This window comes from Pristiophorus japonicus, chromosome 27 (assembly GCF_044704955.1).
Source record: "Pristiophorus japonicus isolate sPriJap1 chromosome 27, sPriJap1.hap1, whole genome shotgun sequence".
Classification (NCBI taxonomy): domain Eukaryota; kingdom Metazoa; phylum Chordata; class Chondrichthyes; family Pristiophoridae; genus Pristiophorus; species Pristiophorus japonicus.
In genome coordinates, this window is record NC_092003.1 from 1,673,775 (window position 1) to 1,700,555 (window position 26,781).

At 56.1% G+C, this 26,781-nt stretch overlaps 2 protein-coding genes across 6 annotated transcripts in view; one reads left to right on the forward strand and one right to left on the reverse strand.

The window, feature by feature from the left end:
* LOC139239397 (muscarinic acetylcholine receptor M1-like) overlaps positions 1-3,024 on the forward strand; it is a 40,923-nt gene extending 37,899 nt beyond the window's left edge. For both annotated transcript variants that reach the window (XM_070868088.1, XM_070868089.1), the window contains exon 2: positions 349-3,024. In XM_070868088.1, coding sequence (XP_070724189.1) covers positions 387-2,009 — 1,623 coding nt within the window. In that variant the 5' untranslated portion in view covers positions 349-386 and the 3' untranslated portion in view covers positions 2,010-3,024. The remainder of the gene's footprint in view (positions 1-348) is intronic.
* Positions 3,025-7,349: 4,325 nt separating this feature from the next.
* Positions 7,350-26,781, reverse strand: part of LOC139239398 (zinc finger protein ubi-d4-like) — a 35,736-nt gene continuing 16,304 nt past the window's right edge. Inside the window, exons 7-13 of one of the 4 annotated variants that reach the window (XM_070868090.1) lie at positions 22,578-22,619; positions 19,812-19,949; positions 17,959-17,997; positions 16,091-16,219; positions 13,207-13,319; positions 11,411-11,492; positions 7,350-9,980 (exon numbers count right to left, since the gene is read on the reverse strand). In XM_070868090.1, the coding sequence (XP_070724191.1) occupies positions 9,898-9,980; positions 11,411-11,492; positions 13,207-13,319; positions 16,091-16,219; positions 17,959-17,997; positions 19,812-19,949; positions 22,578-22,619 (626 nt within the window). In that variant the 3' untranslated portion in view covers positions 7,350-9,897. The remainder of the gene's footprint in view (positions 9,981-11,410; positions 11,493-13,206; positions 13,320-16,090; positions 16,220-17,958; positions 17,998-19,811; positions 19,950-22,577; positions 22,620-26,781) is intronic. The other 3 variants (XM_070868092.1, XM_070868091.1, XM_070868093.1) reach the window with 3 other exon arrangements.

Here is a 26,781-nt window from a genome sequence, read left to right on the forward strand (position 1 = left end):
ACTCCCTCAGTACTGCCCCTCCGACAGTACGGCACTCCCTCAGTACCGCCCCTCCGACAGTGTGGCACTCCCTCAGTACTGCCCCTCCGACAGTGCAGCGCTCCCTCAGTACCGCCCCTCCGACAGTGCGGCACTCCCTCAGTACTGCCCCTCCGACAGTGCGGCACTCCCTCAGTACCGCCCTGGCACTGGGAGTGTCAGGTTGAATTATGGGGGCTAAGTTTCTGATCTCACCAGGGTTGTCCTTTATCTGGAAACATACCCCAATGAGCGTATTCCTTGAAGAGTGGCAGTGTTTTTGTTTAAAAGCGACACGAGCACTAATTGACTATCTGTTTTATTTCTCAGACAATGACAGCAGAGTAACCCCTCCCTGTGGCTGAAAGATGACCATTGGCGCACTGGCAGGATGGGCAGCTCAGCTCAATGGTCACGGAGCCTCCTTTGAAAATGGCCGGCCTGGGCCTCCCTGGGACAGGAACCTATCGGCCCCCCCACTGGGCCTGAACCTTTCCGTCGGCGATTCTGGCTCCGACCCGCTGGGGAATCACACGGTGTGGGAGGTGGTGCTGATCACGCTGGTGACCGGCAGCCTGTCCCTGGTGACAGTGGTGGGAAACGTGTTGGTGGTGCTGTCCTTCAAGGTCAATAAGCAGCTGAGGACGGTGAACAATTACTTCCTGCTCAGCCTGGCCTTTGCCGACCTGATCATCGGCACGGTGACCATGAACCTCTACACCAGCTACATCGTCATGGGCCGCTGGGCATTGGGCAACATGGCCTGCGACCTGTGGTTGGCCTTGGATTACGTCGCCAGCAATGCGTCGGTCATGAACCTGCTGCTGATCAGCTTCGATCGCTACTTCTCTGTGACCCGCCCGCTGACCTACATGGCCAAGCGGACGCCCAGGAGGGCGGCCATCATGATCGGGCTGGCCTGGACTGTCTCCTTTGTGCTCTGGGCGCCCGCCATCCTGCTGTGGCAGTACATTGTGGGCCAGCGAACAGTGCAGCCGGGGAGCTGCTCCATACAGTTCCTCTCGGAGCCCATCATCACCTTCGGCACTGCCATTGCCGCCTTCTACCTGCCCATCACCATCATGACCATCCTGTACTGGTGCATCTACACAGAGACCAAACGGCACACCCGAGAGCTGGCGGCACTCCAGGGCACAGGCAACACGTCCGCCAAGTGGCTGGCTGGCGGCAACGGTCACCCCCAGCCACTCCGGGGGCCCCGGCCGCTGTCCGAGCGGCTCTGGGGGCTCCTGCCCTTCAACGGCAGTCGGGTGGGCCAGCTGAGGGCGGGCATTCAGCACGACAGCAGCAGCTGCGAGAGCTCGGCCCACGGCGGTTCCGCCGACTCGCTGAACACCGCCACCCCACCCGAGCGGGGCGGGCGAGCGGGGCTCTGCCGCGGGGGGGCCAAACGTGGCAGGCAGGGAAGCCCAGCGGCATCGGCCAAGGGAGCTGTGGTCTTCTCGGCGAGGAAGGGGCCGGGGGGCAAGCCGGAGAGCGTGCAACTGCAGGAAACCAGCCTCGCTAAACCCGCGCCCTCAACCACACCGGGCCCGGACCCGTCCGCGGAACACGGGCGCTTGCTGCACAGGACGTCCTCTTCCATTTCGCGCTCGCTGAAGGATGAAGCTTTGGCGGACTACTCCACACCCAGGGCCAAAAGGCAGACGGTCCAAAGGAAGAGGAGGTCCATCATCAAGGAGAAGAAGGCTGCGAAGACGCTGTGTGCCATCCTGCTGGCTTTCATAATCACCTGGACGCCGTACAACATCATGGTGCTGGTGTCCGCCTTCTGCAACGGCTGTGTGCCCGCGCTGCTCTGGCAGCTGGGCTACTGGCTGTGTTACGTGAACAGCACCGTCAACCCCATGTGCTACGCCTTGTGCAACAGGGAGTTCCGCGTCACCTTCAAAATGCTGCTGCTGTGCTGGTGGGACAAGAGGAAGTGGCCAAAGAAAGCCCCTCCAGCGAGGCAAGCCACGCCCTCCTAGGAGCAATGGGGGGAGTGCCCACACCAATGGGACCTCGCGTGGCCCTCCCTTGGCTTACCAGCTAATAAAGCCACAGGGGGACAGGGAGCAGCTCTGAAGGGGCTGACTTGAGGCCCATTCTAAGGACCCCCATCCGAGATGGTTTCTTGACGACGAGACTCCCAATTCCACCCCCCCCCCAAGCCCCCCCCCCCGCTACCTCAAACAAACCTGCACTTCGCACAGTAAAGCATCTGACCATCAGCCACAATGGAACTGAACAGCGTCGACAGGCTCGAGTGGCCTCCTCCTGTTCCCACATCCCGTGGGTCTGCACAAACCACCCTTTTGTGAAGCGCCGTCACTTAAGCAGGCAGAGGCGCAGCCAGAGACGCACACAGCGAGATCCCGGGACACAAGCGAGCTGCCAACGTTTCTTGGTCACATTTTAAAAGTCGCGGCGTGTGCCCGTCTGTTCTCCAGAAATTTTTATCCAAGGTCCTGGAATAAGACTTTTCCGAAACCTCTCGAATGCATCGACAGCCATCAGTGTTAAGAAAGGACTCATCGTTCTACAGGGCCTTTCATCACCTCAGGACTTCCCAAAGCTCTTTACAGCCAATGAAGGAAGTATTTTGTTTTTTTTGAAGTGTAGTCACTGTTGTAATGTGGGAAACGCGGCAGCCAGTTTGTGCACAGCAAGCTCCCACAGACAGCGACGTGATAATGACCGGATCACCGGTTTTGGTGATGTTGGTTGAAGGATAAATATTGGCCCCAGGACACCGGGGAGAACTCCCGCTGCTCTTCTTCCAAGTAGTGCCATGGGATCTCTTACGTCCACCTGAGGTGCCTCGGTTTAACGTCTCATCCGAAAGTCAGCAAACCAAGGCAGGACCGAGAGACTCACACTGACGTGCGATGGGGATTCCAATCACTCCATTTGTCGCCTTTAAACCGGGAGCTTTTAAACATTTATTCTCTGTTAAATCGTGAAGGTTATTCAGTTACACTACAATGTCATGAGGAAAGCACAGTGCCATCAAGGATGGCAGTCTGTTTCACCAATAAAATGTTCTCACTCATTGTCTGCAGAATTAACTCCGTTGTAACACCTCCAGGACTACCAGCTCCACTTGAGCCCATTCTCACTTCCTCATGGCCCTGACCCCAAGATCTGGGAGTCAGGATCAGTTTGCAGTTAAGGGGCCCTATATTTTAGTCTCAATGTTCCATGTACCTCAGTTACGAACATTTCAATCAGGAAAACCTTTCATTTTTTTACCTGCACAGGTTCAATGATCCCGTTCTTCTGCTGAACGTGTTGATCCATTCATGGGTGCTGGTTCTTCCCATCACCCACGGGTGCTGGTCCCTCCTGCCACCCACAGGTGCTGGTTCTTCTTGTCACTCACGGGTGCTGGGTCCCATGGGTCTTCCTGTCACCCATGGGTGCTGGTCCCTCCCGTCACCCACGGGTGCTCCGTCCCATGGGTGCTGGTTCCTCCTGTCACCCATGGGTGCTGTTCCCTTCTCACCTACGGGTGCTGTTCCCTCTCGTCACCCACGGGTGCTGGTCCCTCTCGTCACCCACGGGTGCTGGTCCCTCTGGTCTCTGTTCCATGGCCGATGGCACCCCCCTGGTGCCTTGCAGTCAGAGCCCGTGGACGCTGGTGGAGCTCGCAGGCAGGCACAGGAGCACGGCCGCTGATGGTAAAGGCTGGGACCCGCGGTGTCTGTGCGGCCCAGGGACTCAGAGGGTTGTAAATCTGTGGAATTCTCTGCCCCGGAGAGCTGTGGAGGCTGGGTCACTGAATATATTTAAGGCGGAGATACAGATTTTTGAGCGATAAGGGAGTGAAGGGTTATGGGAAACGGGCGGGGAAGTGGAGCTGAGTCCATGATCGGATCAGCCATGATGGTATTAAATGGCGGAGCAGGCTCGAGGGGCCGAATGGCCGACTCCTGCTCCTGTTTCTTGTGTTCTTGTGGAACACAATCTGGGGGCCGAGACAGCAGGCAAGTCAAGAGGCCTTTTTGTTTTGTGGTAAACTTTTATTAACATTGAAAAGGAACAAATTTCAGTACCTTTCAGAAACCAGCCCCGCCCCCCACCCTCCCCCACCCCAGTAAAAGAAAGAAAACAGAAATAGTATCAAAAATCTACACTGGAAAAAGACTAAATGGCCCGACCAGTACAACATTGGAAAAATACTCGTCACACTAAATGTGAGGGAAAAAAATAACCTTTGAAATATACCGTACAATTTATTTTTAAAATTAGTAAGGTTCTTCAGAAGGATTCATGAGTTCCTGGTTCGCACTACATTATGTAACTAAAGTGTGTATATATCTCTATATATAAAAAATAAGACGGCCACTCCCAGAGGACAGGACTGGCTCTATTCTCGGGGGAAGCTCGCTTTTAAATTCACTAAAACCTCTTGTGCAAATAGTTTGCGCGCTCGTTGAAACCATTCCGGTCTCTGCTCTCTGCGGAAGCAGAGATTCCCGTCCGCTCCCAAACGCCCCCCATCCCAATCCCCGGCCTCTCCCACACGTGGCGGGGGGGGGGGGGGGGGGGGGGGGAGCTCTTAATGTTGGGACACCTTCCTGGGGTGAAAGAGGAGCAAGGGAAAGTGGAGGAGAGATGCAGGGGGGAGGGGGGGCACCAAATGAAATCGAGGCACTTGCCTAGAGGAAGCTTACAGAGATCGACAGATTCGAATCCAGCCCCGTGTCTGGTGAGTGAGTGAGTGAGTGAGTGAGTGAGTGTGTGTGTGTGAGAGTGAGTGCACAATCGCAGCCCAGACAGACTCCCGTGGGCCTTAGGTTAGTGGGTCCCAGAACAAAAGCCGGCCCTGGTTCAGGTCTCTCAGTGGGTAGATCTCGCAGCGGGTGGGTTATCAGTCGAGGCACATTGGTGGCAGAGGAGAGGGAACTCGAGCCAGGCGACAGCTACCCCGGGGGGGGGGGGGGGGGGGGCGGGAGGGAAGGCGGGTTGTCCACAACCATCCCGCTCCCCGATCGGCGCAAAGACTCACAACGCAGGCACACAGAAAACTTTCAAAAACGCACCGCCATCAGTCAGAGCCAACAGCTGCATAGAGGAGTGGCTAACAGTGGGGAGGGAGGGGAGGGGAAGGGAGGGGAGGGGAGGGGAGGGGAGGGGAGGGGAGGGGAGAAAGGGAGCCACTCAATGCTGGGGTGGGGAGGGCCATTCTGTCCATTTGCATGTTGCTTTGCCCTTTAAGCCGGCAACGGAAGAGTTGCTTTTATTTGAAGCTAGTTAGGTGGCCGTGCTCCTCTGGGACCGGGTGCCGCGATGAATCAAGTGTCGGTGCATCAGCCGGCGCGCTGCCGACTGCCGATTGCCGGTATACGCGAACACCTGGACACTGCGCAGAGCGCCTCACGCCCAACGGGCCACCGCGGAGAGCCCTGACCGTCTCCGAGTGGCGTCAGCAGGAGTCGCTGGACACCCGCCGTGGGTCTTTGGGTTGTGGTACCGAGGCTGGGCCCAGGCTCCGAGCGGGGAACGACCGGCCCCACTCCGTGACCCTGCCCCTCCCCCGCGTTTCATCCTCACCTTATCCAGAATTAAGCCCACCGATAACCCCCCACCCCACCCCGCCCCACACTCGGAGGCGCTCGCAAGGCCTAGCATCAGGTTGCGACGGGCAGTGGACAACAAGCAGAGAGCTGCAGAGAGAGGGGTGTGGGAAATAGAGGAAGGGCGGGGGCGGGAGTGGGAGATCGGACGTGAGGGAGTGGCGACTGATGGTGCACGGTCAGGGACGGAGCTCCCTCCTCACGGTTAGCTCCAGCAGCAACCGCTGGACCCTTCCCCGTGTTAAGACACATCCCCGGAACCCCCTCTGCAAGCGACAGCCCAGGTCTGGCCCACCAGTGGGTGGCTGGGGTGGGAGCGGTCCTTGGCTACGCTCACAATCGTTAAAACCCCCCCCACCGCACAGCTCTCTGGGCCCACCGCAGAGCACCGGCGCCCTTCCACCAGCTCCCAGAACAACGCATTTCTCTTTTGAAAGGCGGACTGTTTCTACAACAAGTAAATGGCACTGCATCTCCCGTTCTTTCGCTCACGAGTAACTCTACAACACATTCCCCACACAGCTTCCCGGGGAGCCGCGACCATCAACATTTATCACATCGGGAGGGCCTTGGACTTTTAAATCTCCGCCCCCCCCCCCCCACCCCCAACACGGAGGCTGTGCACCCCTCACTCCGCGGACCCTCACTCCGCGGACCCCGGTTCCTTGTCCAAACCACCATCGGCACAAGTGGAAAAAGACCCACCTCTTGACAAAACTTCACAAACATTTGGAATCATCGACCTGGTAAGGCAGTGGTTTCGAAGGCAATGGGGGGGGGGGGGGGGGGGAACCGAATGGGACAAGCTGGGGTGGGGGGCGGGCAGGGGGGGGGGGGTGGGGTGTTGTGAGCTGGAGGTTGAGCAGGATGAGCGCGACAAGCCTTTCACCAGCAAGGGGAAATGAGGAGAGTCTGGCCGTCTGAGGTGCAACCACTATCGGGCTGCCCCTTGACCCCTGACCCCTGACCCTGCCCTTGGACAGGAGAGGCCGAGAGCTGGGGACAGGCATTGGCTGGCCGCACGTCCACAATTTGCAGGCCTCCCTATTTGGGGGGGGTGGGGAAACGGGACAGACAAACCTACATCTGATTCCCCTCCTGTGACAGAGTGAAACTGCCAATAGTGCAGGCTCTACCCGGGAACAACCAGCAGTGATTTGTGAGGGTCACACCATCAGTCCGGGGGCAAAGTGGGAAATTGACCCGATCCGCAGCCGCCGATACTCCGGCCCGGATTTTACAAACTTTCCCCGGTGTTTAACCAGGTGATGTCGCTTCTTCACACAAAGGGCAGAGAGAATCTGGAACTCTCTCCCCCAGAAAAGCTGCTGAGGCCGGGGTGGCGGAGGGGGTCAATTGAAATTTTCAAAGCTGAGATAGTTAGATTTTGGTTGGGTAAGGGTTTTCAGGATTACAGACCCAAGGCGGGAAAATAGAGTTAGATACAGATCTGATTGAATGGCAGAGCAGGCTCGAGGGGCTGAATGGCCTCCTCCTGTTCCTGTGTAACAGGCTCCAGGGGCTGAATGGCCTCCTCCTGTTCCTGTGTAACAGGCTCGAGGGGCTGAATGGCCTCCTCCTGTTCCTAATGTAACAGGCTCCAGGGACTGAATGGCCTCCTGTTCCTGTGTAACAGGCTCCAGGGACTGAATGGCCTCCTGTTCCTGTGTAACAGGCTCCAGGGACTGAATGGCCTCCTGTTCCTGTGTAACAGGCTCCAGGGACTGAATGGCCTCCTGTTCCTGTGTAACAGGCTCCAGGGACTGAATGGCCTCCTGTTCCTGTGTAACAGGCTCCAGGGACTGAATGGCCTCCTGTTCCTGCATGCTGATGATGCCAAATGGCTGGACCTACAGAGAGGGGGGTGTGTTGTCAACATCGCTCAATCGCAGATGCAGCTCGGTTTGGTCCACTCTCGGGGGCGGGGTTAGTGAAGTGATACTTGGCCCCTTTAAATCAGAGACTCCCCCCCCCCCCCCCCAACCCCTGCCCCAAAAACTGGCAGCGCCTCTCATCCTCAGATAAAGAATATTAAAAGCGTCCCACGGGTTCAAGGAGCACCCTGGGACCCTCGAGCTTTTCGCTCTGGGGAAAACCCCCCACTATAATGGGGGGGAGAAGCTGTGATAACCGACAGGGTGGACCTGGGGGGCTGCATTAATCGGCAGGTTGAAGAGGGGAGCGGAGTGATGGTAAGCCGAGAGATCAAGTGTTGGGCAAACTCTGCAGTCGCACTGCTGGTGGGGGCGAGGATGGGGAGAAAGCGGACTGCACCTCACCCCCAGCCCCTACCCCTCCCGAGCCGGGCGGGGGGAGAGATCGCTCCCCCCGCCCCCCATCGCAAGGGTCCACGAATTCCGTGGTGGATGAGCAGAGCACAGATACGCTCCCCTGGCGTCTCCTCCCCCCACTTCAGAAATACCAGCTCAAACCAACCTCTGGCTGGCAAAAAGCTCGCCCATCACCTTATAGGGGAGGTGGGGGCACAGAGTAAGAGAGTCTCAAGGGCCGGGCCCCTCCCTCCCCAAACATTCACTGGCAGTCAAAGCTAATGCGGCACTCGCCAGGGGCAGGGGCAGCGTCTGCCGCGGACACCACGTGCACCAATCTCAGGCTGTGCCCGCTTCATGACCAGCCCTCACCCAACCGGAACATGGAACTCAAGCCCACCGCCCCTCAGGCTGCCCGTTTACATTGTAGTGTTCGCACAGGGTGCAAATAAGTTATATGGTGTATGCAACACAGCACCTCTCTCTCTCTCACACTCAAACACACAACGCTCTCTCTCCCACACTGCCCCGCTCTCTCTCTCTCTCACACACACTGCCCTGCTCTCTCTCTCCCACACTCACCCTCTCTCACACTCAAACACACAACGCTCTCTCTCACACACACTGCCCTGCTCTCTCACACTGCCCTGCTCTCTCTCACACTGCCCTGCTCTCTCACACACTGCCCTGCTCTCTCACACACTGCCCCGCTCTCTCTCTCACACACTGCCCTGCTCTCTCACACTGCCCTGCTCTCTCTCACTGTCCTGCTCTCTCTCACTGTCCTGCTCTCTCTCACTGTCCTGCTCTCTCTCACTGTCCTGCTCTCTCTCACTCTCACTCTCTCTCACACACTGCCCCGCTCTCTCTCTCACACACTGCCCTGCTCTCTCACACTGTCCTGCTCTCTCTCACTCTCACTCTCTCTCACACACTGCCCCGCTCTCTCTCACACACTGCCCCGCTCTCTCTCTCACACACTGCCCTGCTCTCTCTCACTGTCCTGCTCTCTCTCACTCTCACTCTCTCTCACACACTGCCCCGCTCTCTCTCACACACTGCCCTGCTCTCTCTCTCACATACTCTCTCACACTGCCCCGCTCTCTCTCTCACTCACTCTCACACACACTGCCCTGCTCTCTCTCACACACTGCCCTGCTCTCTCTCTCACATACTCTCTCACACTGCCCCGCTCTCTCTCTCACTCACTCTCACACACACTGCCCTGCTCTCTCTCACACTGCCCCGCTCTCTCTCTCACTTTCTCACACACTGCCCCGCTCTCTCTCTCTCACACTGCCTCGCTCTCTCTCTCACTCACTCTCACACACTGCCCCGCTCTCTCTCACACTCTCTCACACACTGGCCCGCTCTCTCTCTCTCACTCTCTCTCACACTGCCTCGCTCTCTCTCTCACTCACTCTCACACACTGCCCCGCTCTCTCTCTCACTCACTCTCTCACACTGCCCCGCTCTCTCTGTCTCACTCAATCTCACACACTGCCCCGCTCTCTCTCTCTCACTCAATCTCACACACTGCCCCGCTCTCTCTCTCTCTCACTCAAACACACAACGCTCTCTCTCACACTCTCTCTCACACACTGCCCTGCTCTCTCTCACACTGCCCCGCTCTCTCGCTCTCACTCACCCACCCACACACACTCTCACACACACTGCCCTGCCCTCTCTCTCACACTGCCCCGCTCTCTCTCTCACTCACACACCGCCCTGCTCTCTCTCACTCACTCACACTGCCCCGCTCTCTCTCTCACTCACTCTCACACACACTGCCCCTCTCTCTCTCACACTGCCCCGCTCTCTCTCTCACACTCACACACACACACACACACACACACACACACACACACACACACAGCCTTACTCATTCACGCCTCTACAGGGATCTGTCTGCGAAAGGCAGATGTTGCAACCCCCTGCAGCGAGTTTTACTGACAACATTGTAATGCCAATTCGTGCACCCCGCCCCGCCCTCCCCGGCAGAGCCCCTCCTGTCCCGCTCGGGTGCATTAGGAGGGGGGAGGGTTGGGGTTTTGGTAAATCGAAGCCTTTTCTTTCAGTGTATCCAGACACAGGCGGCAGCTCCAGCTTCCTGTAAAAGAGAGGGGGAGAGGGGGAGATGGGGAACAGGTGCGTGAGTACAGATACCGCAGGATTGCAGGCTCACTTCAAGGCATTCTCTCCCCCTGCGAAGGTCACTGTTGGTCCACTGTTCCATTGCCGAGGGTCAGTGACCCCTCCCGCCCTGAGACAGACACCAGCTTCCCCCACCCCCCCTCGCAGCACAACAGCTGCTGGCACACCAGAGTAGTGTAGGGGCCAACAATGACCGGGGTGACTGGGTGCCCCTTCTCCCTGCTCCCATCGGGGGCCGTGTTCGGTTACAGCCCCGCCTTCTAAACCCAACGGTCAGAGGGTCACGTCGCGGCCAGACTGTGGCCGCTCCTTCAAAACATGCCGCACCCAGTCGCTGACTGACTGCGCAAAGGCGATGCCCAGTGAACCATGCAGACCAGGAACTCGGGGTCAGCGGGTCAGAGGGAGGGGAGAAGGGAAGAAAGAAAAGAGAGACGAAAGAATAAAAGGAGGAAAGGAGGAAGAGGATCATGCTCGGGTGCGATGCCTCCCACAGTCCACCAATCCAAATGACTGCTGAGTCCCACACAGGGAATGGTTGCTCGGGTATGGTAGCAGAGGCCGGGGCTCACAAAGGGGATCAGTACCATAGGGGAGGGGACAACGGGGGCGGCAGCAGCAAAGGCCCGACTGACTGAAGCGTCCGGGTTATCAGAGAGTGGAGCGGAGCGGGCAGAATTACAATCGCAGCCTGGCTGCCCCCCCCCCCCTCCACTACCGAGTTCTCCCCCATCCCTCCCATCTCTATCCCCCCTCCCGTCTCTCCCCCGGCCCCTCACTCTCTCTCCCCTCTTCCCCCCCCACCATCTCTCTCCCCCTCCCCCCTCGTCGTCTCTCTTTCCCTCCTCGTCTCTCTCCCCCATCGTCTCTCTCCTCCTCCCCCCGTCATCTCTCCCTCCTCGTCTCTCTCCCCCTCCCCCCATCGTCTCTCTCCCCCCTTCCCCCGTCTCTTCTCTTCCCCCCTCCCCCGTCTCTTCTCTTCCCCCCTCCCCCGTCTCTTCTCTTCCCCCCTCCCCCCCCACTAAACTAACATCTCTCTTCCCCCCTCCCCCCGTCTCTTCTCTTCCCCCCTCCCCCCCCACTAAACTAACATCTCTCTCCCCCCTCCCCCCGTCTCTTCTCTTCCCCCCTCCCCCCCCACTAAACTAACATCTCTCCCCCCCCCCCCCCACCGTCTCTCTCCCCCCCCCTCCCCCCCAATACCTCTCTCCCTCCTCCCGGTCTCCCCCCCCATCCCCAGCCCACACCAAGTGTTCCTGTACAACCTCCGAGGGGCCGGCTGGCAGACACCGCGGTGAACGCCTGGAAAGCCGACGCCTTGTCCACCGGCGGTGCAGGCATCGCGGAGAGAAAGGGGGGGGGGGGGTGGGCGGGGGGTTTGCTCACCTTCGGGGGGCTCCGACATGGGCGGGGTGAGGCAGTACATGTGGTATCCGCGGTCACAGTCATCGCAGAACAGAAGCTGGTCCTGCAACCAAAGGGCACAGCCAATCAGGGAGGATAATACTGAGCTGCTGCTCACCGCGGGCAGCCACCAATCACACACTCCCATTTCTCCCGCGCCTTTCACACCCGCAGTACGTCCCAAAGTGCCTGACAGCCAATGAGGTGCTTGTGAAGTGTTGTAATGTGGGAAACGCCAATTAGCGCACAGCAAGCTCCCACACACAGCGATGTGATAATGACCCGGATCATCTGTTTTAGTGATGTTGGTCGAGGGATAAATATTGGCCCCAGGACACCGGGGAGAACTCCCCCTGCTCTTCTTCCAATAGTGGCCCCGGGGTCTTTTACATCCACCCGAGAGGGCAGACGGGGCCTCGGTTTAACGTCTCATCCGAGAGACGGCCCCTCCGACAGTGCGGGGCTCCCTCAGTACTGCCCCTCCGACAGTGCGGCGCTCCCTCAGTACCGCCCCTCCGACAGTGCAAGACTCCCTCAGTACTGCCCCTCCGACAGTGCGGCGCTCCCTCAGTACTGCCCCTCCGACAGTGCGGCACTCCCTCAGTACCGCCCCTCCGACAGTGCGGCACTCCCTCAGTACTGCCCCTCCGACAGTGCGGGGCTCCCTCAGTACTGCCCCTCCGACAGTGCGGCGCTCCCTCAGTACTGCCCCTCCGACAGTGCAAGACTCCCTCAGTACTGCCCCTCCGACAGTGCGGGGCTCCCTCAGTACTGCCCCTCCGACAGTGCGGCACTCCCTCAGTACCGCCCCTCCGACAGTGCGGGGCTCCCTCAGTACTGCCCCTCCGACAGTGCGGCACTCCCTCAGTACTGCCCCTCCGACAGTGCAAGACTCCCTCAGTACTGCCCCTCCGACAGTGCGGCGCTCCCTCAGTACTGCCCCTCCGACAGTGCGGCACTCCCTCAGTACCGCCCCTCCGACAGTGCGGCACTCCCTCAGTACTGCCCCTCCGACAGTGCGGGGATCCCTCCGTACTGCCCCTCCGACAGTGCGGCACTCCCTCAGTACTGCCCCTCCGACAGTGCGGGGCTCCCTCAGTACTGTCCCTCCGACAGTGCGGGGCTCCCTCAGTACTGCCCCTCCGACAGTGCGGGGCTCCCTCAGTACTGTCCCTCCGACAGTGCGGGGCTCCCTCAGTACTGCCCCTCCGACAGTGCGGGGCTCCCTCAGTACTGCCCCTCCGACAGTGCGGTGCTCCCTCAGTACTGCCCCGCCGACAGTGCGGTGCTCCCTCAGTACTGCCCCTCCGACAGTGCGGGGCTCCCTCAGTACTGTCCCTCCGACAGTGCGGCGCTCCCTCAGTACTGCCCCTCCGACAGTGCGGCACTCCCTCAGTACTGCCCCTCCGACAGTGCGGCGCTCCCTCAGTACCGCCCCTCCGACAGTGCGGTGCTCCCTCAGTACTGCCCCTCCGACAGTGCGGCGCTCCCTCAGTACCGCCCCTCCGGCAGTGCGGCGCTCCCTCAGTACTGGCACTGGGAGTGTCGGCCTGGGATTGTCTGTGCAAGTCTGTGGATTGAGGCTGGAACCCACGACCCTGTGACTCAGAAGTGAGAGTGGGACCCACTGAGGCCCGGTGTAATAGAGCGGTGAACCCGTTCTGGACGGCTACTGGCGATTTAGTGAAAGTAAAGAGCTGCTCGCACTTTCCTGTGTACAAGCTGCGAGAGGAGTGAGTGCTGGACAGCCTGTGCTCCCTCCCGCTCCCCGTACTTACATCGTTCTCCGAGGTGCCGCATAGGTTGCAGCATTTGCACTCGATGCACTGCCAGCGGTACGTCTTCACTGCCGCCATCATCACCGGCGTGAACTGCAGGCACGAAGGGTGTCCTGAAAACATAACCATTTGTTTACCGCATGGCTTACCACTTCCAATTCACTGCTCGTACAATTGCACAGCACATTACGCCCATTCTGCCCCTTCCGGCTCTTTGACAAGAGTTAAACTTGCATCGAATCTCTATATCCCACACTGGGAGTTACTGTGCACAGTTCTGGTCTCTATATCCCACACTGGGAGTTACTGTGCACAGTTCTGGTCTCTATATCCCACACTGGGAGTTACTGTGCACAGTTCTGGTCTCTATATCCCACACTGGGAGTTACTGTGCACAGTTCTGGTCTCTATATCCCACACTGGGAGTTACTGTGCACAGTTCTGGTCTCTATATCCCACACTGGGAGTTACTGGGCACAGTTCTGGTCTCTATATCCCACACTGGGAGTTACTGTGCACAGTTCTGGTCTCTATATCCCACACTGGGAGTTACTGTGCACAGTTCTGGTCTCTATATCCCACACTGGGAGTTACTGGGCACAGTTCTGGTCTCTATATCCCACACTGGGAGTTACTGTGCACAGTTCTGGTCTCTATATCCCACACTGGGAGTTACTGGGCACAGTTCTGGTCTCTATATCCCACACTGGGAGTTACTGTGCACAGTTCCGGTCTCTATATCCCACACTGGGAGTTACTGTGCACAGTTCTGGTCTCCATATCCCACACTGGGAGTTACTGTGCACAGTTCTGGTCTCTACATCCCACACTGGGAGTTACAGTTCACAGTTCTGGTCTCTATATCCCACACTGGGAGTTACTGTGCATAGTTCTGGTCTCTATATCCCACACTGGGAGTTACTGTGCATAGTTCTGGTCTCTATATCCCACACTGGGAGTTACTGTTCACAGTTCTGGTCTCTATATCCCACACTGGGAGTTACTGTTCACAGTTCTGGTCTCTATATCCCACACTGGGAGTTACTGTGCACAGTTCTGGTCTCCATATCCCACACTGGGAGTTACTGTGCACAGTTCTGGTCTCCATATCCCACACTGGGAGTTACTGTGCACAGTTCTGGTCTCTATAACCCACACTGGGAGTTACTGTGCACAGTTCTGGTCTCTATATCCCACACTGGGAGTTACTGTGCACAGTTCTGGTCTCCATATTCCACACTGGGAGTTACTGGGCACAGTTCTGGTCTCTATATCCCACACTGGGAGTTACTGGGCACAGTTCCGGTCTCTATATCCCACACTGGGAGTTACTGGGCACAGTTCTGGTCTCTATATCCCACACTGGGAGTTACTGTGCACAGTTCTGGTCTCTATATCCCACACTGGGAGTTACTGGGCACAGTTCTGGTCTCTATATCCCACACTGGGAGTTACTGTGCACAGTTCTGGTCTCTATATCCCACACTGGGAGTTACTGTGCACAGTTCTGGTCTCCATATCCCACACTGGGAGTTACTGTGCACAGTTCTGGTCTCTATATCCCACACTGGGAGTTACTGTGCACAGTTCTGGTCTCTATATCCCACACTGGGAGTTACTGTGCACAGTTCTGGTCTCTATATCCCACACTGGGAGTTACTGTGCACAGTTCTGGTCTCCATATCCCACACTGGGAGTTACTGTGCACAGTTCTGGTCTCTATATCCCACACTGGGAGTTACTGTGCACAGTTCTGGTCTCTATATCCCACACTGGGAGTTACTGGGCACAGTTCTGGTCTCTATATCCCACACTGGGAGTTACTGTGCACAGTTCTGGTCTCTATATCCCACACTGGGAGTTACTGGGCACAGTTCTGGTCTCTATATCCCACACTGGGAGTTACTGTGCACAGTTCTGGTCTCCATATCCCACACTGGGAGTTACTGTGCACAGTTCTGGTCTCCATATTATAAAAGGCACTGGAGAAGGAGCAAAGAAGATTTACTAGGATGATCCCAGAACTGAGAGGTTATAACGATCAGGAAAGGCTGAACGGGCTGGGGCTCTTTCTCTAGAAAAGAGAAGGCTGAGAGGGTGAGTTGACAGAGGTGTTTTAAATGATGAAGGGGTTCGAGAGGGTCGACGTAGAGAAGATGTTTCTACTTGTGGGAGAGACCAGAACTAGGGGCCACCAATATCAGACAGTCACTGTTAAACCCAATGGGGAATTCAGGAGAAATTTCTTTACCCAGAGAGTGGTGAGAATGTGGAACTCGCTGCCACAGGGAGGGGTTGAGGTGAATAGTATCGATGTATTTAAGGGGAGGCTGGATAAACACACGGGGGAGAGAGGGATAGAAGGATGGGGTGATGGGGGGAGATGGAGAGGGGTGGGAGGGGAGGGTGTGGAGCATAAACCCCGGCACGGAGCGGTGGGGCATAAACCCCGGCACGGAGCGGTGGGGCATAAACCCCGGCACGGAGCGGTGGGACATAAACCCCGGCACGGAGCGGTGGGACATAAACCCCGGCACGGAGCGGTGGGGCATAAACCCCGGCACGGAGCGGTGGGGCATAAAGCCCGGCACGGAGCGGTGGGGCATAAACCCCGGCACGGAGCGGTGGGGCATAAACCCCGGCACGGAGCGGTGGGGCATAAACCCCGGCACGGAGCGGTGGGACATAAACCCCGGCACGGAGCGGTGGGACATAAACCCCGGCACGGAGCGGTGGGACATAAACCCCGGCACGGAGCGGTGGGACATAAACCCCGGCACGGAGCGGTGGGACATAAACCCCGGCACGGAGCGGTGGGGCCCAGTGGCTTGTGTCTGTGCCGGACACTGTGCGTTACCCTACAGAAGATGTCATGGTGAAGTACCTGAGCGGCCACAGTCAGAGCACGACACCAGCTCCTCTGACTGCCCCGTCTTCTTGTTTAATCTTGAATCGCCCAGGCAGAAATCACAATAATTGTTGGGCAAGGCCAGGCCATCCGGCCCCTTCTTGGCTGCAAATTCAAAGCAGGAGACAAGAGGATCAGAACATGTCCGAGAATTGACATACCATCACTAACCAGGTGACTGCCTCAGTCCCCGCGCATTGATACGCTGTATTGTGTGCCCCGGGGAGGATGTTGGCCACTGGGCAGAGACAGATTTACTGCTCGCCCTCCGCGGGTATCACCTCACGCCCGCCATTGCACACAGTGAGAGGCTGTGTCCACAGTCGTGGGACTCCCCCACGCTCTCGCCCGCCTGCCCCAACGTGGATCCCCTGAGAGCTGTTGGGTTGTGAGTGGCTTAGCCAGTCATGTGATATTCAATAAAACCCCGGCCAGTTGGGCGTGGGGGAGTTCCGCGACTGTGGACACAGCCTCTCACTGTGTGCAATGGCGGGTGTGAGGTGATACCCGCGGAGGGCGAGCAGTAAATCTGGCTCTGCCCAGTGGCCAACATCTTCAGGCATGGCTCGGCAACAGGCTTCCCACTCCCTCCCCCGGCTTCCCGCCTCCTCCCCCGGCACAGCTTCCCGCTCCCTCCCCCGGCACAGCTTCCCGCTCCCTCCCCCGGCACAGCTTCCCGCTCCCTCCCCCGGCACAGCTTCCCGCTCCCTCCCCGGCACAGCTTCCCGCTCCCTCCCCCGGCTTCCCGCTCCCTCCCCCGGCACAGCTTCCCGCTCCCTCCGCCGGCACAGCTTCCCGCTCCCTCCCCCGGCACAGCTTCCCGCTCCCTCCCCCGGCACAGCTTCCCGCTCCCTCCCCCGGCACAGCTTCCTGCCCCCTCCCCCAGCTTCCCGCTCCCTCCCCCGGCACAGCTTCCTGCCCCCTCCCCCAGCTTCCCGCTCCCTCCCCCAGCTCCCGTTCCCTCCCCCAGCCTGGGATTGGTGCAGGGGAGAGAGGCCGGAAGGAGAGTGAACGTCCCCTTAAGGTGCGCTGCGGGACCATTTAGATTTTATACTTACAGTAACAGGAAGGTTCAGGACTCCGAGAGTGGGATATTTACATTATTTATCAGCTCGGAGATATTTGCAACGTATAAAATTCCCCCGATACCCCCCGCAGGATCCCCTGCCTGCCCCTGACCAGTACCGCACTAGGGAGGTCCTGCTGCAACTGTACAGGGTATTGGTGAGGCCGCACCTGGAGTACTGCGTGCAGTTTTGGTCACCTTATTTAAGGAAGGATATACTAGCTTTGGAGGGGTACAGAGACGATTCACTCGGCTGATTCCGGAGATGAGGGGGTTACCTTATGATAGATTGAGTAGACTGGGTCTTTACTCGTTGGAGTTCAGAAGGATGAGGGGTGATCTTATAGAAACATTTAAAATAATGAAAGGGATAGACAAGATAGAGGCAGAGAGGTTGTTTCCACTGGTCGGGGAGACTAGAACTAGGGGACACAGCCTCAAAATACGGGGGAGCCAATTTAAAACCGAGTTGAGAAGGAATTTCTTCTCCCAGAGGGTTGTGAATCTGTGGAATTCTCTGCCCAAGGAAGCAGTTGAGGCTAGCTCATTGAATGTATTCAAGTCACAGATAGATAGATTTTTAACCAATAAGGGAATTAAGGGTTATGGGGAGAGGGCGGGTAAGTGGAGCTGAGTCCACAGCCAGATCAGCCATGATCTTATTGAATGGCGGAGCAGGCTCGAGGGGCTAGATGGCCTACTCCTGTTCCTAATTCTTATGTTCTTATGTACCCCACCTCCCGACACAGTACTCCAGTAAGAGAGATTTGCTCCACACCTGCTTTCAATTTTCTGAAGTCGCCTGGAGGTCGGCCCACTGGAAGTGAAGAGAAGGGGACAGTCAGTAAAGACAAGTATCCCCGGCTTTCTCCCGCTAACATTTCCCAAATCCTTAGTCATGCAACATCTCCCGGGTTGAGAGGGGCTGTGGGGCGGACTCCAGCTGCGGTACAACCGTCCTCTGGTACCTCGCCCCAAGCTCCCATTCATTTCATGAACACTGGCGCCAGCAGGCTGCTCGACTGCAGAAGGCATCAGTCAAGCCTCGTCCCGCCTCAAGCCAGACGCTCAAACACGCGCACTTTCCTGCAGGGCATCACTGGGCAGCGAATGGTAACGGGAACCCGGACAGACTTGTCCCTCCACTCCCCTGTGTGTGAAGAAGAGCTTCCTGACACCACCCCTGAACGGCCGGGCTCTAATGGCTCTTGTTCTGGACTCCCCCCCCACCCCCACCAGAGGGAACACTTTCTCTCTCGATCTATCCCAGCGAATCCTTTAAACATTTTGAACAGGTTAACCCCACAATTTTCTAAACCCACGAGAATACAATCCAAGTTAATGTAACCCCGCGAGCCCCGCTGGGATTGTCTAGCCGTGGGCGAGCCAGCCTGTGGAAAAGGTACAGCCCGTGGGATTGTGCACAAGGAGCTGTCGGGAAACACACAAACCCTTCTGGGAAAAGAGACTGAATTATATTAAGGTTAAGTGCACAATGATGTCACGTTCACAATTAGCTTTACAGATCATACTAGGTGGGTATAAAATAACCTCTGGGCTGCGTTACCGATCAAGGACAAGTGCCCACGGGCTCTAGCACCAAACTAGCGGCTGCAGAAACAGTCGTGAAAGGCCAGCGGACTGGTTAGGCCGGATATTGGATCTGATTTGCTGATAGTGGGAGAGCGTGCAGGGTTACAAAGGACAACTCCTGCCTCCTGTTCAGTCAGCACACTCCACCCGATGTACCGACCCACCCCTTCATAACAACATCAGAAATAGCAGGAGTAGGCCATACGGCCCTCGAGCCTGCTCCGCCATCATGGTTGACCCGACCATGGACTCAGCTCCACTTTCCTGCCCGCTCCCCCTTATCGTTTTAGAAACTGTCTTTCTCCGTCTTAAATGTATTCAATGACCCAGCCTCCACAGCTCTCTGGGGCAGTGAATTCCACAGATTTACAACCCTCTGAGAGAAGAAATTCCTCCTCATCTCAGTTTTAAATGGGCGGCCCCTTATTCTAAGATTATGCCCCCTAGTTCTAGTCTCCCCCATCAGTGGAAACATCCTCTCTGCATCCACCTTGTCGAGCCCCCTCGTAATCTTATACGTTTCGATAAGATCACCTCTCATTCTTCTGAATTCCAATGAGTAGAGGCCCAACCTCCTCAACCTTTCCTCATAAGTCAACCCCCTCATCCCGGAATCAACCGAGTGAACCTTCTCTGAAGGCTCCAAAGCAAGTATATCCTTTCGTAAATATGGAAACCAAAACTGTACGCAGTACTCCAGGTGTGGCCTCACCAATACCCTGTATAACTGGAGCAAGACTTCCCTGCTTTTATACTCCATCCCCTTTGCAATAAAGGCCAAGATACCATTGGCCTTCCTGATCACTTGCTGTACCTGCATACTAACCTTTTGTGTTTCATGCACAAGTAACCCCCAGGTCCCGCTGTACTGCGGCACTTTGCAATCTTTCTCCATTTAAATAATAACTTGCTCTTTGATTTTTTTCTGCCAAAGTGCATGACCTCACACTTTCCAACATTATACTCCATTTGCCACGTTAGACATGAACCCGATCCCTTCGCGACCCCCCAATCAGTAGAAAGGTTACAGCCACGCACACTTGCGTTCCTCTCGTCTGTGGGATATGGGGATCTGCGGCTCCAAGTCCTTCTCGTCGTCACCCTCCTCGTCTGCCAGGTGGGAATGTGCGTAGTGATAGCTGAGGCCGGGGCGGTTCTTGTAACGCTTGCCACAGACTGAGGGAGGAAAGAGAGAGGAGAAGTGAAGAAACGAGCCAGAGCGAGTACAGCAGGTGATTAAACGGCGGAGTTGGGAGGGATCGTGTACCATCACGCCGCAGGAACACCGAGCCGGGAATTACCACGCGCCTGACTCACTTGAGGAAGGGCTAATTTCAGCCTACGGATTGTACGACGGCAGCGAGTGAGGAGAGCAGGCAGCAAAAGCAGCCAGGGAACGAGGGAATGAAAACAAGCAGAACTAAGCACAGGAATGGCAGTCTTGTGTCAGGACAGAGCTTCAGGCCACAACCATCAGCTTTAGCCGGACGGGTCGGTGATGTATGTGCCACTGGCTTCTCTCCATCACGGTACAGGTAGAGCTTAAACCCAGGCTCAATCACGGAGATCTACACAGAGTGTACGGCACAGGAACAGGCCACTGGGCCCCACCGCTCCGTGCCGTGGTTTATGCCCCACCCCTCCGTGTCGGGGTTTATGCCCCACCGCTCCGTGCCGGGGTTTATGCCCCACCGCTCCGTGCCGGGGTTTATGCCCCACCCCTCTGTGCCGGGGTTCATGCCCCACCCCTCCGTGCTGGAGTTTATGTCCCACCGCTCCGTGCCGGGGTTTATGTCCCACCATTCCGTGCCGGGGTTTATGCCCCACCGCTCCGTGCCGGGGTTTATGCCCCACACCAGCCCCCTCCCACCCCTCTCCATCTCCCCCCCATCACCCCATCCTTCTATCCCTCTCTCCCCCGTGTGTTTATCCAGCCTCCCCTTAAATACATCGATACTATTCACCTCAACCCCTCCCTGTGGCAGCGAGTTCCACATTCTCACCGCTCTCGGGGTAAAGAAGTTTCTCCTGAATTCCCCATTGGGTTTATCAGTGACTGTCTGATATTGCTGGCCCCTAGTTCTGCTCTCCCCCACAAGGGGAAACATTCTCCAAGTCTACCCTATCGAACCTTTTCATAATATTGAAGACCTTTACCAGCTCACCCCACAGTCTGATCTTTTCTCCAACCTGTTAAGCCTTTTGTTAAAGTTATAACCCTCTCAGTTCTGGTATACCGTGCAGATTTGGCCCAGAGAAAGATGTTATTTCTGGTCAGGTACGTGAGAGAGTGGGCAAACCATCCCATTCAGTTACAAACCCCGTGAGGGATTTGTTTGTATGAATATGGGAGCCTGCTGTGCGCAAATTGGCTGCTGCGTTTCCCACATTACAGCAGTGAACTCACTTAAAAAAAAAACGCCATGGGCTGTGAGGCGCTTTGGGACGTCCTGAGGTGGTGAAAGGGTCTGCGGAAATGGGAGTTTGTCCTTTATTTGCAATGGCTTACCACAGAATACTCTGACAAAGACCACAGGGCAGTTGGGGGGGGGCGGAGACAGAGTGAAGAAGGTGGAAAATTTGAAAGGAAGACCAGAAAGGGAAGAGAGTTATCAGCGATCACACCTTCAGATCAACTTCAAAGCTTATCTTCAAATAACGAGCGAGAAATTTCAGCGCAGTGAAGCTGATGGTGCAATCTGCTGCACGTACTACCCAACTAGCGGCGTAGTAACAGGCCGTGATCCTGGGCAATCTGGCTCTCTGAGCCCACGCAGTCCTCCGCCCTCAGACTCCTGGTGCACACACTGCCCAACCAGCACTGTGGTAACAGGCCGTGATCCTGGGCAATCAGGCCCTCTCTGGGCCCAAGCAGCCCTCTGCTCTGAGACACCTTCCTGTCGCAGTCTGTCCCATTGAAACTTCCCGGGCCTGGAGGCCTGGAAAGGGGCTGGCCCTGATGTCGATGTCCCGGCGGTGGGTCATCACACTGGGTCAGAACACTGGGAGCAGTTGGCACCAGCAACTGCAGCTGGCTACGGATTAACACAGGCTTGGATTGAACCGTGTGCGTCACCCCTGACCCTCCATCGAATGAACCTAACCAGCCCACAAACATACAGGCTCGGTCTCCCCGGCGTTAGACTGCTGCTCCAGGCGCACCACCCATATTGCACACTTGCTCATGTCACAAAGGCTTGGAACAGGCACACAGGCAACTGGAACTGCGGGTAGATTCAGCCAGCACTGAGCATGCAAGCTTCTTGTCACAATGGGGTCAAGGGTCGGCTCAAGGTTCAGAGGTCAGACCGTGCCGGGAGAGTAACCACGGCTTTGCGGCATTGAACACGGGCAGGTTGAGAGGATTAACGGACAGGCGGCGAGTTGCGAATCTCCGGGATCCACCGGCCGATTCACGGCGCTCCGCGTCACCGGCCCGACCTGACACGCCAGCCCCTCCCGGACGGTGCGGCAGCCAGCTATTCGGCCGCGGCGGTCATCGGCAGCGAGTTGTCCCACCACAACGAGGGGGTGCCGGGTAGCGATCGGAAACAAGAGCATCGGCTTATTCCCCCCCCCCCTCTGCCCTCGCCGCTCCGCATAGCTCAGAGACGGTTGTAACGTCGCCCCCACCCCGGCCCCGTACTGCTATCTCACCGAGATCAGCCCTGGGGTGCTAACATTGTCACACCAGGCCTTCCACCTCGCAGCAACACACACAGATAAGCAGAGCCAAAGAAAGTCACAGACAGAAGCAAGAGACACAGGCGGGCAGGGAGAGGACAGCCAGAAGCTCCAGAATACCTCTTTCAGAAGGTTTGGAGTTATGCTTTTGTTTGCATCTATCTGCAACAGAGAAGATAAAGAGAGTGAAAAGATCGCAAAGAACACGTGCGATTTATATGATTTTTTTTTTGTTTGAAAAGAGATAAAGCAGCGGGGGAGGGAGGGGTGGTCAGAATAACTCAGTGCCTGGAGGCGGGGGTCATGCAGATCATGCTAACCGACTTGCTAGTCAAACATGCTCAGAGTACCGATACTCTACTGCACGGAATACTGTACGGAGAGTGGGGCACGTGCTGATTCGCACGGTCTGTGCAGTCCCGGATGTTGTTCAGGGCCAGCCGTTCTCCCACACCCTGCGGCCCGGGCACTGTGCATCCCACACAGCCCTCAACCCCTGCCCCGCGGACTGCCTGAAACTTTACCGGGCCATTTCTGGGGGGTGGGGAGTTATGGGGGCGGGGGACACGCTGTCCCTCGAAGGGTGGAGCAGTAAGGGGTCAGCAGCTTCAGCACGAGGGGGCACGGACACAGTCCAAATGCAAGCGTGTCTGATCACAGGGCAGGCTGTGCCATTTCCACCCCGGTGGTGGGCAGTGGTAGCCGCCTGAGAGCATCAGCGCAGTTCTCTGTGCCTGGCCTGTGGCGAATTACATCGTCGCGAGAGGGAACAGAGAATGTTTGTCAGCCTCTCCCGGAGGGGGAAAATAACAAACCCCCCCCACCCCCCCCCGAGCTTTAGTGTGGGGTATTGTCGGTGATATTACAGGCCTTTATTGTCAATGATGGAAGGGTCATTGCTCTCCGTGCTCTGTTCTGGTGCTTATCACAGATACAGCAGGGTTTACCGCTACTATTATGGCCGATTTTATACAGGGTATTATCATCAATAGTCTACGGGTTATCACTGATACAGCAAGGGTCATTATTGCCAATGCAGCACAGGCTGTAAAGGTTAATATTGCTCAAATTGCATGAGTATCGTCATCGATACTGTATGAGTCAGCACTGCCAATATACGGATTATTGCAAAGATACTGCACGGATTATTGCTGATATTGTGAGAGTTATCCAGACTGCATGGGTTACAGCTGCACGGGGTATTATCGCCAATACTGTAGCAAATCTCTGATATCGTGGGGAACTATCACCAGTATGGTCAGGGATATTATTGCCAATACGGCACAGGTTACATCACTAATACTGCACAGGCCCCTGTCAGCAATGCCACACAGGCTATCACCAATATTACATGGGATATTGTGGTCAGTAATTTACACGGGTTATGTACAGATACTGTACAGGTTATTGCCGCTACTGTATGGGACATTACTGCAAGGGCCTTGTTTGGAGTATCGATGGAGAAATCAGTGATACTGAAGGGGTTAATAGAGACAGCACACAAGAACATTGTGAACCGGCGAAGGGGGTTGAAGGTTATTCAGCGGCCCAGTTTCTTTTCTTTGCCTAGATCTCCGAGGCTTTGACTTTAGTCGGGAGTCTCGGTACGCACTGGTGTGGGAGCAGGGACACAGGAGAACAATTCATCACGCGTCCGACCTCGATGTGAGGAGGTGGACGGAGCGGGGGGAGGGGTTACTGTTTCAGGGAGAAGGGTTCTTTCCCAATCCACCCCGCCCCTGCACACAGTGTCAGTCCCCTTATTTAAGGAATGTTATACTTGCAATGGAGGCAGTTCAGAGAAGGTTCACGAGGTTGACTCCTGAGATGAAGGGGGTTGACTTATGAAGAAAGGTTGAGCAGGTTGGGCCTGTACTGATTGGAGTTTAGAAGAATGAGAGGCGATCTTATTGAAATGTCTAAGATTCTGAGGGGGCTGGACGGGGTAGATGCAGAGAGGATGTTTCCCCTCGTGGGAGAATCTAGAACTAGGGGGCGTAGTTTCAGAATAAGGGGCCGCCCATTTAAGACGGAGATGAGGAGGAATTTCTTCTCTCAGAGGGTTGTGAATCTGCCCCAGAGGGCTGTGGAGGCTGGGTCATTGAATATATTTTAGGCAGAGATAGACAGATTTTTGAGCGATAAGGGGGAGTGGGTGGGGAAGTGGAGCTGAGCCCATGATCAGATCAGCCATGATCTTATTGAATGGCGGAGCAGGCTCGAGGGGCCGAATGGCCGACTCCTGCTCCTAATTCTTCTCCCCTCCCATCAAAATCAAGCTCCTTTGTATACAGGACGCCTGTGATGATTTGGGAGTTGAATCAATTGGAATTTATATGAGCAGATTTATCGGATAATTGTGGTTGAGAAACTGGAGTTAAGAGGGAGGCTGGAGCCCTGGTGGCTATAAGCAGCAGACAGCTTCTTCGATCAAGAGCAGAAGCTTGTTACTCAGTGCTGATCACGTTTATTGATGGTTTGCAGATCAATGGGCAGATTGCAAACCACGTCAGCTGCAGGAACAGTCGCAGATGCTGGCAGGTATTAACTGTTTGTCCGCAGAAGGACGCACTGCATTGCGAGTGAAGGGGAGCTTGGCTCAACGTGGGACCAGACGAGTTTCAGTTCAAACCGTCTCGATCACGGAGCAGACGGCCCTGAAACTGAGCCCAACCCCCCCCACCGCAGGTTCACCGCCTTGACCGTGAGGAGGAGGTGGGGGGGGGGGGGGGAAACAGCAGCTCCGGGGGAACCTCAATCTGCCGGAGAGTCAGTCAAAGGCCGCTGAGAACTGCAAGGACGGTCAGTCGTCTCCTCGCTTTAGTAATATATGTTGTAAGGAAATGAAACTGGACCCTCCCCCGTTCCGTGTACTGTATCGTGCCACGTGTAACGTACTTTGATGACTGTATTACAATGTATCGTGGATTGTACTGAATTGTACACTGAAATATAAAGCAAGCAAATGTATTGAAAGGAACTGCCGTCAGCATCCAAATGTATTGTATGGAATTGTTGACCACATCGAAAAGTACTGAACTGCCTTCCAATGTAACGTGCAAATTTTTATATGAATAAAGTATATATTTTGAAATTTTAAAAAAGTCTCCTCTTTTGTAATCAGATATTGTTCCAGTCGATCATTGTACCACTGGTTGCCTGCTGTGCCCCTCTACTTCTGCATCATTATCTCACTTCTGAATGAATCTCTGAAATTGAGACTGAGGGTTGCTGTCAGAGAACGTTATTCAGCGCCTGTAGACAGCCTCTGATGATTCATATATTCATTCTCAGGATGTGGGCGTCGCTGGCAAGGGCAGCATTTATTGCCCCTCCCTAATGGTGGTGGGTCACCCACGTGGGGGAATCTAGAACCAGGGGGCACAGTCTCAGAATAAGGGGTCGCCCATTTAAAACTGAGATGAGGTGGAATTTCTTCTCGTGAATTTGTGGAATTCTCTGCCCCAGAGAGCTGTGGAGGCTGGGTCATTGAATATATTTAAGGTGGCGATAAGGCAGATTTTTGAGCGATAAGGGAGTGAAGGGTTATGGGGAGCGGGCGGGGAAGTGGAGCCGAGCCCATGGTTGGATCAGCCATGATCTTATTGAATGGCGGAGCAGGCTCGAGGGGCCGAATGGCCGACTCCTGCTCCTAATTCTCATTTTCTTATGTTCTTGCAGCACTGGGTAGCAGGCTTGATACAAGTGGTTTGTTAGCCCAATTAGTTAGGAGTCAACCACCGTATAGGCATGGGCCGGGGGGGGGGAAGGAGGGGGCGAGGGGTGAGAGGAAGGGAGGAGGAGGGGGCGAAATGGGGAGTAGGGGAGGAGATGGGAGGAGGGGGCGAGCGAGGGGAGGGAGTAGTGAGGGCAGGAATAGAGGGGGCGAGGGATCCGGGGGAGGGGCCCCAGCGGAGGAGGAGGGGGACATAGAAACATAGAAAATAGGCCATTCGGCCCTTCGAGCCTGCACCACCATTCAATAAGATCATGGCTGATCATTCCCTCAGTACCCCTTTCCTGCTTTCTCTCCATACCCTTGATCCCTTTAGCCGTAAGGGCCACATCTAACTCCCTCTTGAATATATCCAATGAACTGGCATCAACAACACTCCACAGGTTAACAACTCTCTGAGTGAAGAAGTTTCTCCTCATCTCGGTCCTAAATGGCTTAACCCTTATCCTTAGACTGTGACCCCTGGTTCTGGACTTCCCCAACATTGGGAACATTCTTCCTGCATCTAACCTGTCCAATCCCATCAGAATTTTATATGTTTCTATGAGATCCCCTCTCATCCTTCTAAACTCCAGTGAGTATAAGCCT